General features: G+C 45.1%; 1 protein-coding gene across 1 annotated transcript; it reads left to right on the plus strand.

The window, feature by feature from the left end:
• The first annotated feature begins 1,793 nt into the window (after window positions 1-1,793).
• On the plus strand, window positions 1,794-13,381 carry lhx4 (LIM homeobox 4). The gene is made up of 6 exons (XM_056277786.1): window positions 1,794-1,872; window positions 6,079-6,250; window positions 9,635-9,837; window positions 11,777-11,931; window positions 12,057-12,228; window positions 12,993-13,381. The coding sequence occupies exons 1-6, from the start codon at window positions 1,794-1,796 to the stop codon at window positions 13,379-13,381; spliced, it is 1,170 nt and encodes a 389-aa protein (XP_056133761.1).
• The last annotated feature ends 335 nt before the right edge of the window (window positions 13,382-13,716 follow it).

Raw genomic sequence — 13,716 nt, forward strand, 5'->3', positions numbered from 1 at the left:
TATATATATATATGACTGTTCACGTGAAATCTGCAATAAAACTGAGTTTCCACCATCAGGCACACTACTCTGGTTCAATTAAGGCTGTGTGCAGGCCGGAGCTGCACCCTGTTCAAAGCTATGTGATATTCTGTTTTCCATCTGTTTTGACATGGTGTGGTGGAAATGTTAGCCTTGTTTCGCCCTGATTTCTGTGTCCAACCCAATTAACTCATAAATATATTGTCCATTGAAAAAAAATTAAATTAACACACTTCTGGTGACATTATTGTTATTATTATTATTGTTATTATTATTATTATTATTATTATTATTATTATTATTATGTTATACTTTCTCGGTTTAAGTATATAATATTATTACTATATCAAACGATAATTACTTCAGTTTCACTGAGCAAATGAATACAAATGTGAGAAATGCTGACCTTTTAAAACGATTTACACGATCCTTGAATCGTATATTTAAAGGAGATGTCATAAGAACAGAGTTGTGTACATGGTCTTTCCATGAGCCACGACCATGTCACGTTTGATTTCCTTCGTAGTGAAACAAATGGATAGTTCTCGTGCTGCCATGACATAATGAAGCCTTATTGTGCTCGCGCGGGGGGTCATCATGGATGGGGTCTCTGTCTCGTCATATTCCGTCTCTTTAAAGCGCAGTGAACCGCTGCTGATGGGCTGCTGGTCCCTTTAAGTCGCACTTGGGACTGGAAGACGGACTCCCAGTTGATCGAAGAAGAAGAAAAAAAATCACCTGCGTCGGAGGTGAGCCGGGAGGAACCGCCACTGTACTGTGTGTGCCTTTCTCTCCACGCCTGAAGTAAATTGGAAGCGAAGATTGAGTTCATCTAGCCTGAACTACGAGCTCTCTGGGGGGAATATCTTATCCGGGGGAGCAGTCTCAAAACGATAGGATTGAAATGAACAGTGTCAGGGAGCCTGTGTCTGGACTCCTAATAGTCCCTGTCACCGTGGTCCAGCAATAACCACCAGGGGCCAACTCAATTCACCGGTTGCCAAAAGAAGGCCACGCGGGTCGCCACGTCTGAATTTGCCTCACATTATATTTCAAAATACCTGTATTTGCACATGACTGTGTAGAGCGACTCAAGTGAACACAGCTGATCACTAACTGTCGTTTCTCTCCGGGTCTGGGTATCATTTAAGCTGCTGTGACTGTGAACTAACGTCTCCCATCCGAGCTCGCGTATAAATAAGACACGATACCCCGTGTTGGTCTAACCATCCGCAGCACACTCCGAGGCCTGATGTCTGGCGCATGGGTCCAGTAAGATATGGACCGCACATGCTCCACATCCCGCCACTCTCAGCACATTTTGATGCCATATTCAATGCTTCCTCCTCCTCCCCCTCCTCCTTCACCTCCTCATCGTCGTCTTCCTGGCTTTACTGTACACCTGAGCCTCTCCAGAGGACTCTTTCCGGGGCCTTCCCTCCGCTCCCATTGGCCCCGGGTGGAGCCTGTGCCGCGGTGACGTCACACCCCGCCGCCCCTGCAGAGCTGAATGGACCAAGCAGCTTGTCTGATCCACTCCAGAAGAGCACGGACAACATCCCGGGAATAGAGACGCGGCATAGCGGGACTTAACGGGACGGCGAGAGGATCTGGGAGAGTGGGGAGGCCCCTTGAAAAAGACTGTGCGTCTCCTCCACTTTTTTTCTTTTTTTTTTTTCTTTTCTTTTCTGTTGTTGTTTCCTTGGCAGAAGAGGACGGGAGCTCTGCGGGTGTATATATGTGTGTGTGTTTACCTCCCATTTTGGATCAAGATGATGCAAAGTGCGGCGGTCCTGCCGACAGAGAGTCCCGTAAAGGGTTTACCGGAGATTCTCGGAGTGCCGATGCAACGTAAGGCTTTTCTCTTTGCCCTCCTTCTTATGCCGTCGCGTGTGTCATTGTGGGGATGTAGATGGCGAGCGCGACCTGCGTCGCAGGTTTCCGCCGTAGAGGAGAAGAGTTTCGTCTGACGCTAAGGACAAGGAGAGGCTATCCCACCTCCCCAGTCCTGTCCTGCCGAGGAAAGGTGGTCTCACACACACAGGCCATCCGTGTGTCACGGTCCTCACATTCGTAGAAAGACCTCATGTGGGAATTATCCCTAGTATGGTTTGTGGCCTCAAAGCCATGCTTCTTCTTTTTTTCTTCTTTTTTTTTTGGCATGGAGCGTCCCGCATCCCCAATTCCTCCCCCAAGCCTCCACCGTGTTTCTTTATCGCATCGTAACACTTTATTTGCATCAACACTATGCGACGCTATTCTCTCTTTGTTGTTTTTGCTTCAAACTTTTCTCTTTTTTCAATCCACGCCGACCCCCCTCACGTTGCCCCGGTGTAGCCGACACACCGAGTGTTGCAATGCATTTCAAGGCAGCTGTTAATTTGTAAACGAGCCTGCGTGGTCAAAGGATCAGACGCAGCTGTCATCACCCAGCACACACACACACGCACACACACACACACATACCCACTGACTGGGGTTGACACTTGGTTAACAGGGTGAAGGGACCCCGAAAATATCCTCGTGTTTGTAGTTTTTTGGGGATCGGATGCACGCATAGATGCCTGCATGCATAGATGCATATACCTTGCACGTCATCTACTTGAAAATGACACAATATGCGCTTTTATCCCGAGTTAGGCTACAGAAATTATAAATAAAAAACAGCAAAATTTAAACAGTCTCTTTTTATACTTTGTTGAAGAGAAAACGTTTTAAAGTATTTTCCATTTTTTCTCCCCCCCCTCCACATCTCGGTATCTAAGGGGACAATTGCCTATCACTGTCGCATCTGCTCCTCATCTTAGCAGCATGTTAATCTCTGCTGGCTCCTTTATAATCTGACCGCGCCATCAAGATGCAAGGGGAACGGGATGAATTTCCGCTTTGACCTAATTATTAAGAGGCGAGGTGGTCAAACGCGTGGCTACAGATGGGCCTAAGTCTCCAGAAACTGTTTTAAATCCCTGCTGACATGGGGACCAAACTCTGATCTCGTATGTATTTTTGGGCTCTTTGTGTGTCAACACTGACAACAAAAAAGTGTGGCGCAAAACGGATGTCAGGCCCAGCGGATGAAATGCTACTTTAGATACAGGGGAAGCTGTTAAACCACGTGTCAGCTGCAAACCGTGACAGGGGAGTGCACTGCAACATGCACAAAAGGTGAAGGCGTGTTTCTACTTTTCTGGCGCAATATCAAAATATTATTTTTTCTTCCACGATATCATAGAAAAGAGACCGATACTGCCTTCAAGTTACTCCTCGCTTGCTTCCTCCTGACTGGACCCCTCGCTGCATGAGAGGGTCTATATGTGGTCAGCTTATGCTCTTTAATTTTATAAATCGAGGCAGATTAAAAGCTTGAGTAAAGATCCTGCCACTCAAACCCCCGCCGTGCCACCATCCATCCTGTATTTAAACGGATTATTCTGAGGGGGGGGGGGGGAGCAGTATGTACGTAAGTAAGTAGTATGTATCTAAATATTTCCATCATGGCTGATATAGGGCTATATGCCCTGCATCGGGGCAATTAATGGGAAATCTAATCTAAATTAGTGCGCTTTTTTTAATCTTTAAGCGCGCAGCCTCGTTTTTTAATTAGCCTTTCCTGAGGGGTTAAATTCATCATTTTAATGCCACCTGCGGCTGCGGGGCACTCGCCTAAAATACAGCAGAACCCAGTAGTTGTCGTGTGTTCAGTCGTGTGGTCTCCCGACTGACTTCCGTGCTCGTCAGTTGATGTGCAGCACGAGAGAGATGACGAGTCTATCTATCCTGGTGCATGGTACACACTGCTGTGCAGCACATAACTCATCGGGGGTCCGAAGGCCCCTTCAAGCCTCTGCAAGAAGTCCAAAGCAGTATTTACAATACAAGCTTCGTGTGCACGTGCGCGTGTGAATACGCGTGCGAGAGAGAGAGAGAGAGAGAGAGAGAGAGAGAGAGAGAGAGAGAGAGAGAGAGAGAGAGAGAGAGAGAGAGAGAGAGAGAGAGAGAGAGAGAGAGAGACCTCGGCTATTAGACCCTGGTCGTGGACAGCAGTGGTCGTTGCCAAGCTTTTCTACCCGTGCTGCTTTCCTTTCAGCACCACATTACGTATATCCGCTCCATCACCGAGCGGCTCGCGGGGGGAATGATACAGCCCGCTTTTAGAAAAGCCAATTAAAAAAAAGAGAGAACCGCAGTTGTCACAACGGAAAGTTGAAGAGAGCCGGAACAAAGAAGGGGTGCTACTCATGAACCCATCTATTATTATCTGTGCGGCGCAACACACACACACACACACACACACACACACACACACACACACACACACACACACACACGCCACAGACTCCCCTTTCTAATCCAGCTTTGTCTGTCGAGGAATGTTGCTTTGTATTTACTTTATACGTCGTGGTTGGCTGCCTGTCTGTCTGTCTGTCTGTCTGTCTTCATGCTGCGCTGCGAGATTTAGGCCGAGCTGCTACAGTAAATACTGTAAAGGTTAGGCTAGCTCTTCCTGTTCCTTGACGGCAAGATCATAAACAAACATACAATCAAACAAACAAACAAGCAAACAAACGCACAGCAACGCCGTTGACATTTTCATGTTGTTTTTTTTCTGTAATAATTTGTAAAATTAACGCAGCACGTGTTTTATTAAGAAACGGGCTAAAACGCATATTTCGGCTTTCATGCAGCACCGTAAACACGTTTTGAGGTGAGTTGTGTTTAAATTGGACATTTTGTAGCAAAAAAAAATAAAACGAAAAAACGAGGTTAATTTACCTGTGTGCGCGTGCGGCCGCATCGTGCCGCGCGGGCAGCCAGGCTGCTGGTGTGATCGGATCCGCCGCGAGGAGCCTCGAGCTTCCCCGCACGGCCATTGTAAAATGATTAGAGGCCGTCCCGGCCATCCCAGCTGTACCCCCACCAAAACACTCTCCCCTCTGAATTACTGACAACTATTCGTTTCAATGGTCAGACGGTCGCTTCTCTTGTCACCAGATCAGTTTGTTTTTCGGTTTTCCTTCGTCTTCTTCTTCTTCTTCTTCTCCCAAATTACGGGTGGTCCTCTAGATGTCGTTTGACCGTAATCCACTTTGTCACGCCATTGATTTTGCATTGTTGGATCTCATCAATAACATCTGTGGTCAAACGAAGGGGCCGAGCAGAGCCGTGTGGACAAGGCTTCACACACCACACATAGCAAGGCATCCTACAGTTTCTGCTGGCGGATTAGAGACAGTAAAATACTATGTACCCCAAAGGTTTCTAACCTCGATGTCCTGCTAAAACACGGTACCGTGGTTTATAGTTAATGGTGAAACCCATGAAGGTGTAATCCCTTTAAACGTTTCAACATATTGGTAACAATATAAATAGATAAGGCCTGTGTCTTAAACAGTACTCCAGTGTCACATGTCAAAGGGTAAATGTGTGTTATTTTGAATTAATATGTTTTCATGTATGACTGTCCATTTCCAGCCTTGGGTGTATGTATAATGTTAGATATATGGATGAGTGGATATTATGATGGTATGCTCACTATTTATAAAGGGCTATAGTAGTAGATATGTCCAAAATGTGGGGCAGAACAGGTCGTTTTTGTTTCTGAGAGCCGCTACAATGTGACGTTATTCCGTCTCCCTGGTCTACAAGACATGGGACACATTAGGTCGTCGCGTCTAACAGACGGCATTACATCTGACGCTAATATCTGCCAAAGCCTTCCGGAAAAAACAGCATAGATTTGTACAGTGAAATGAGTTAAGAAGGAACAGAAAAACGAAGGACTAGACTCGTTAAAAAATAGCGTGTTCGACATCAGGACCCCGGACAGCGCCGCGGATGGCCGCCCCAGAGCGTCACGCGACGTAAAGGACAACACAACAATAACAAATAAACTCGACTCGACTGTAAATGTATCCACCTTTTCAGATGAAACGGTCGGATACAAATTAACTCTGTCTACAGTTTTCGGGTAAATGAGAACACAAGTCATCAGGATGTAGTTTCAAGTGTGAGTGACCGGCGTGTCTGTCTTGTGGGTGTGTCCGTGTGTCCCAGCAGAGATCCCCCAGTGTGCCGGCTGTAGTCAACACATCCTGGACAAGTTCATCCTCAAGGTGCTGGACAGACACTGGCACTCCAAGTGCCTCAAGTGCGCCGACTGTCACACTCCGCTGGCAGACAAGTGCTTCTCACGGGCCGGGAGCGTCTACTGCAAGGAGGACTTCTTCAAGTGAGCCCCCCCCCCCAAACACACACACACACACACACACACACACACGCACACACACACACACACGCACACACACACACATACAGGCTGCACCGGCCTCTATCTATCTATCTATCTATCTATCTATCTATCTATCTATCTATCTATCTATCTATCTATCTATCTATCTATCTATCTATCTATCTATCTATCTATCTATCTATCTATCTATCTCTTTTTCTCTTTCTTTTTTTAAGTGAGCCCCCCCCCCACACACACACAGGCTGCACCGGCCTCTCTTTATCCACCCACCCATCTATCTATCTATCTATCTATCTATCTATCTATCTATCTATCTATCTATCTATCTATCTATCTATCTATCTATCTATCTATCTATCTATCTATCTATCTATCTATCTATCTATCTATCTATCTATCTATCTATCTAAAGTGAGCCCCCCACCCAGGCTGCGCTGGCTTCTCTTTATCTTTCTCTCTTTATTTATCTATTTATTCCTTCCTCTCTTTCTTTCTCTCTTTCTTCCCTCTTCCCTTTCTCTCTTTCGGTCTCTCTCTCTCTCTCTCTCTCTCTCTCTCTCTCTCTCTCTCTCTCTCTCTCTCTCTCTCTCTCTCTCTCTCTCTCTCTCTCTCTCTCTCTCTCTCTCTCTTTCATTCCCTCGCTTTCCCCTCGTTCTTTCTTTCTCTCTCTCTCTCTCTCTCTCTCTCTCTCTCTCTCTCTCTCTCTCTCTCTCTCTCTCTCTCTCTCTCTCTCTTTGTTTCATTCCCTCGCTCTCCCCCTCGTTCTTTCTTTTTTATTCTTTCGTTTTCTTTCTTTCTTTCTTTCTTTCTTTCTTTCTTTCTTTCTTTCTTTCTTTCTTTCTTTCTTTCTTTCTTTCTTTCTTTCTTTCTTTCTTTCTTTCTTTCTTTCTTTCTTTCTTTCTTTCTATCTTTCTCTCTTCGTTGCTCCGGGAAACCCCTGCACCTTAACGATACGAAGCCATCAGTAACGTGACAAAGTACGGCGGTCCACTGTGACGTCATAGGAACGACAAAGGGGGCAGGGTGCGTGGCTTTGGTCAGGGTTTATGCGGAACTAACTGGCGAGGTTTGTTTAACTGTTTCTATGATCAAGCATCAAGAACAAATTGGCGTTTACTTGATTTATATTTACCCAACGTTACATCGACCTTATATTTACTATATGTTGAATCAACTCTTATTGTCAGGGTCACATCAGTTATTTTTTTGTTCTCACTCAAATTACCCTCTTTCAGACTTCTGGAGGCTGAGTCCGTCATTTAATCCCGCCCTATTAAACCGTGGGTATTTATTATTTACCCTCACTACACGACTTTTTGTGGATCAAATTGTTTTGCTAACAGCGTGAATTTGGATGGAAAAAAAACGCTAAAAATGTCCAGTCAATACTCGACTCAATTTCTTCTTTCCTTCTTTCTTTCTTTCCTTCTTTAATTCTTTCTTTCCTTCTTTCTTTCTTTCTTTCTTTCTTTCTTTCTTTCTTTCTTTCTTTCTTTCTTTCTTTCTTTCTTTCTTTCTTTCTTTCTTTCTTTCTTTCTTTCTTTCTTTCTTTCTTTCTTTCTTTCTTCCTGTCTTTTTTCTTTCTTTCATCCTTTCAGCTTTCTTTCTGTCTTTATTAACGATAAGATTTTGCGAGGCATGAAAGAATGAAATTAAGTTTGACTTTTATCCAAAAGAGGATCAGCAGCACCGGGCTTTTACTAAATCATGTTTGAGGGGTTTTTAATGTCCGAAGCATAAATGAGACATAAAAAGCTGCCCAGTCACAGAGTGAAGGCTAACTCTATTAGCTGGCCCCGGGGACAATAGCCGGATGTGTCCACCTTCAACCTGCACTGCTGCCATGCACTGGAGGGGAAGGGGGCCAGGCTATACACACACACACACACACACACACACACACACACACACACACACACACACACACACACACACACACACACACACACACACACATATAACTTTGTGTTAAAAGAAACACTCAATGTAGGGAAAGTGCTCAACAAATAAGGAGCAAAATAATCCAGTGAGTCAAGTAAATTCTTTATGAGACAGTACAAGCCTGTTCATGCCGTAAGCAATCATATATATATATATATAGTGTATATATAGTGTATATATATATAGTGTGTGTATGTATATATATATATATAGTGTGTGTGTGTATATATAGTGTGTGTATAGTGTGCGTGTATATATATATATAGGGTATATAGTATATATATATAGTGTGTGTATATATATATAGTGTGTGTGTGTGTATATATATATATACACACACACACACGGGTCAAGTACACATGCTGAGACAAATACATACCCCATACAAAAACACACACATGTACATACATACAAAAAGCTAGATACACAGTCGTGTGCTTCCCAGCAGCAATTCAGACTTCACCTTGGCATTTAGGAGGATTGGTTTTATTTCTGTGGATGAGCCTTGTGATTTAAAGCCTCTCCTGAATCAGTACTTTATTTGTTCTCCTCGGGGTGTGTTTACTGTGAGCACAGCTCCTCTCCCTTGCCTCCGCCTCCACCTCCCCCTAACCCCTCCCCCTCTTAGCTTCCTCCACTCTGGATTTTTCACTCTCTCATTTGCAAACACACACAAACATGCAAACATGCGCGCATACACACATACACACATGCATACGCACAAAAGAAAAATGCACACAAAAACACATGCACTGAAACAAAAACATGCACTTTCTCTCTTACACACACATACAAATAGATACACTGTCAGTGACCTACTCAGGCACACACGTAGAAAAAAAATATATATAATATACACACACACACATACATACACATATCAATACGAACACATATATAAAATATACAAATTCACGATATGCAAAATCACACACGTGCGCATCACACACACACATACACACACACACACACACACCCACACACACACTGTATATTGATTCTATCCATCCATCAACCTGAGGAGAGGTCTATTGGTAACGGAAATGCATTCCAGTGCTGATTTTTCTCCCCACCACAGCTGGCACAACTATTAATACAGACACTCTGCCATCATTCTTGGCTGGCGTGGAGGGAAGAGCCATCTTGCATGTGAAATTTTAATCTTGGTTGGCCCCACTTTCCCCATCAGCTTGTAAACTGGATATAAATGGTAGAAGGATAGCAGACTACTGCTGATGTTGTGTAAGTGCACCTTTTGAATTTTCCTAATGGCAAGTCTGTCTCTGTCTTCCTTTATCTTCTCTCTCTCTCTCTCTCTCTCTCTCTCTCTCTCTCTCTCTCTCTCTCTCTCTCTCTCTCTCTCTCTCTCTCTCTCTCTCTCTCTCTCTTCCTTGTCTCTTGTTTCTTCCATCTGTCCAACAGGCGTTTTGGGACAAAATGTGCATCCTGCCAACAGGGGATCCCTCCGACACAGGTGGTGCGCAAGGCGCAGGACTTTGTGTATCACCTGCACTGCTTTGCCTGTGTCATGTGCAGCCGACAGCTGGCCACTGGGGACGAGTTTTACCTCATGGAGGATGGGAGGCTGGTCTGCAAGGAGGATTACGAGACAGCCAAACAAAATGGTAGGTCTTTCTGTATACATAATGTTGACAAAATACTAGACTTTGAGCAACAATGCTGTCCTTGCTACACATCAGTGAAACTGATGGTGGTTTAAATATCATCTGTTGAAATGCAGTCAACTGAAAAGCATTTGGATAGATTGTTTAGCACAAACACAAGGTGCAACCAGCAGTGCCTTTCTTGATAATGCTGCAGATCGTATGACAAGACACCAGTACATCTACATGACACTTAAAAAGTCGAATTATTGCGTTAGTCCGACTAAAACCGGACTTTTAAAATGCATGTAAACATGTTAGCTCAACTGAAATCGAAGTTGTAATAGTCGGACTAACACACCCAGATAATGCGATTGGAAGTCGATTTACTTCTGCATGTATGCACCTTAGTTGGACTGGAGCTGGTCGAGGCGATCTGCGCACGCGCCAATTTTCCGCGCGCCAAGTCTGACCCGGAAGTCGAACAGCGTAAACGGAAGAAGAGGAAGCCAGTAACTGCAAACATGGCGCAAAAAGTAGAGCGTACAACACGTACGCTATGTACAGATTCGCAAAGTTGTCCATCTTTGTGCCAGTTTAGCTCTAGGTTGCTAACTGCCTCTTCTTCGTCTTCTTCGGAGGGGTTGCTAACTTCCTAGTTCACTACGACGATTGTTGCGCTCTGCGTGTGTGACGTAATAGGTCGACCGGTAATGGCCCAATACAAACAAGCTGAAAGAGTGCATATCGCCACCTATCGTAGCGGAGCCCACATGACTCCCTCAGTAAATCGATTTCCCTCCCGCGCATGTATACTGGGACCAAAGTCAGTCGTCGGACTAATGAACTAATCGAGCTATAACCATAGATCGACTAAACTGTGCATGTAAACGTACTGAGTGACTCCAATCATAAAGTGGACTTGCATCAGAATCAGAATCAGGTTTATTGGCCATGTACGTTTGCACAAACATGGCATTTGACTCCGGTTTCGTGGCTCTCTCAGCGTACTTAACATAGAATAACAACACCATCATAAGAGCTGTCATGTTAAATGACTCCAGTGTTACTGTACTGAACTTATTCCATAGGCTGTTTGGGTTTTTAAATATAGACAGAAGTCTCCAAAAAGCTATTTCTATCCCTAAGCTGTAAAATCACCATGGGGGGTGGGGAGTGTATTAGCTTTAAGGTGAACTGTAGGAAAGAGAATGCAGACAGTGTGTATGTGTGTCTGTGTCATGTCATGTTTGCATGTGTTTGCTATGCAAAACTGTTTTGCCCAAGCTTTACACACTTTCTCTCTCTCTCTCTCTCTCTTTGTGTTCATTGAGTTTTTTTTTAATTTTCCGGTTGAAAATTTAAAATGAAACAGTGGTCTTATACAACACAAGCCCAATAACTGCCTTCTTCCACTTGGCATGACAGCGTCCTGCACTTTTGCTGTAAGAGTGGAATGGTTGCACAGCACAATAACCACTGAGCAGCATGGTGGCCCAGTGGTTAGTGCTGTCGCCTCACAGCAAGAAGGTCCTGGGTTCGAACCCTAGGGTTGTCCAACCTTGGGGGTCATCCCAGGTCCTTTCTGTGTGGAGTTTGCATGTTCTCCCTGTGTCTGCAGTGGGTTTTCTCCAGGTTCTCCAGTTTCCCCCACCATCAAAAAAACATGCATGTTAGGGTTTATACTCCTGTCTGTGTCCTTGACCGAGGCATGGCAAGACGAACTGGAGTTGGTCCCCGGGTGCTGCATAGCGGCTGCCCACTGCTCCTAGCTACACAGCTAGGATGGGTTAAATAGAGAGGAGGAATTTCCCCAAGGGGGATTAATAAAGTTGTACAAAAAAAAAGCAGGTCCAAATTGACCATTCACCTAATGTAACACAAAGGACAAGGGCAGCATCCATAAAAATAGAACCACACTTAACGTATGTAAAAATAATTCAGTCACACCTGCTTTCAGATGATTCAGAGTCAGGAGCCAAGCGACCAAGGACCACTATTACTGCCAAACAGCTGGAGACTCTCAAGAGCGCCTACAAGAACTCCCCCAAGCCGGCACGCCACGTCAGAGAACAACTGTCCTCCGAGACGGGGCTTGACATGAGAGTAGTACAGGTACGTCTCATCTCAAGGTCCCTGCTGTGGCAACAACTTACCCCTTCCACTCCCAATGTTCCAACCTTCAGTTATTGGGGATTGTACAGACGGATAGAAAGGGTGTCTGTTTATCTGTTTGTCAGGTGTGGTTCCAGAATCGACGGGCGAAAGAGAAGCGTCTGAAAAAGGATGCAGGTCGGCATCGCTGGGGTCAGTTCTACAAGAGTGTCAAACGAAACCGAGGGGGAACCAAGGTGGAGAAGGAAAGCTCGGCTGACGACGCGGGACTCAGTGACAGTGAGCTCAGCTTCAGAGGTTGGTGACGTGCCCATTACACCGACCAGATGAAAAGTTCAATAAGGTGTCGGGACATCTCCTATGAGATTTCTCATGTTGTTCATTTCATGGTGACACATTGAGGCAAATCCAAAATGTCTCCCTCATTTCACATTCCCCTCATGTCTCACTATGGCCACCGACTCAACCTCCCCTTGTGTGTTGCTGTGATGGGGCTGATTGGAAATGAGAGGAGCCTCCATCACCTGCCATCATGCATTTTAGACATCCCAGTGTTTTTATAGTTATTTAATGTTTACTAAGCCCCATTTTTGGTAGTCATAAAAGTCTCCTAGCCGCTTTTAAAAAGAGGGCAATTTTTACGAGAAACGAAAACATGGAGGCAGAAACTCTATAAAGCAGGTGAGGCTTTTAGTCAATTAGAGAGAAAGCACTGTGGGACATTGTTATTATTAAAGCCACCCAGGGGAGGGATGAGACGCAAGTGAATATTTCAATATAGCAACATTTGCACACATTCAGGCTTCATGTGTTAAAGCTGAAAGTAACTCACATTGACAAAACTGAAAAATTTAAGAGGTATTTCAGTAGCGGGACCACTTAATTACATGGAAACCATGTAATATTTCTTCCATAAATACTATTCATAAAAGCACTTAACTGTATTGAAAGATAACAAGTATATAATGTCCAAGCAGTCAATAGCACTGCATATGTATAGATGTGTCAAAATGATAACACTCCCGCTGTTTAAATACGATATCTCCCCTTCCCCTCCACAGAGGACCAGATCCTGTCAGACCTGGGCCATGCCAATGGGCTGTATGGGAGTGTTGGAGATGTTGCCAATGGCGGGGCACTAAATGGCGGTTTCTCTCTTGATGCGGCAGGGCAGCCCTATCATGACATCCGGGCAGGAAGTCCTTATGGTCTTCCCCAGTCGCCATCCTCCATTGCCTCCCTGCCCAGCCACACCCCTCTCCTCAACAATCTGGGTTTCAACATGGACAGTCTCGTGGCCCAAGGGGGGCCTGGTGGGGTAGGACAGGCCCTGAGGGCCATGGCGGGTGGCCCCACCTCAGACCTCTCCACAGGCAGCAGTACAGGATACCCTGACTTCCCCACCAGCCCCGCCTCCTGGTTAGATGAAATGGACCATTCCCAGTTCTGAGCCTTTGGCTGGACACAGTGGGATCAGACCTGGTGAGAGGATTTTTAAGGAAGGGGTTGAAGGGGTGAAACAGTGAGCAAGACTGAGAACAGACTCAACAAGCCCTTTTACATTTGTGTCACCCTCCAACGCTCCGGTATGTTTCGTTTATTTGACGTTGGGTAAAGAAGAGAAGGAGCAGACAAAGTATTCCCCTCAGCTCCTCAGCAGTCATTACAGTGAGGTGGACCTGTGTAGACCAACCACTAATCATGAATGAGAAGTGAAGAAACCCCCCCCCCCCCCCACACACACACACAGTAAAATGACAGGACAAAACACTAGTGAATGTTCAT

The sequence above is a fragment of the Lampris incognitus genome, chromosome 3 (genome assembly GCF_029633865.1).
Source record: "Lampris incognitus isolate fLamInc1 chromosome 3, fLamInc1.hap2, whole genome shotgun sequence".
In the NCBI taxonomy this organism is placed as follows: Eukaryota; Metazoa; Chordata; class Actinopteri; order Lampriformes; family Lampridae; genus Lampris; species Lampris incognitus.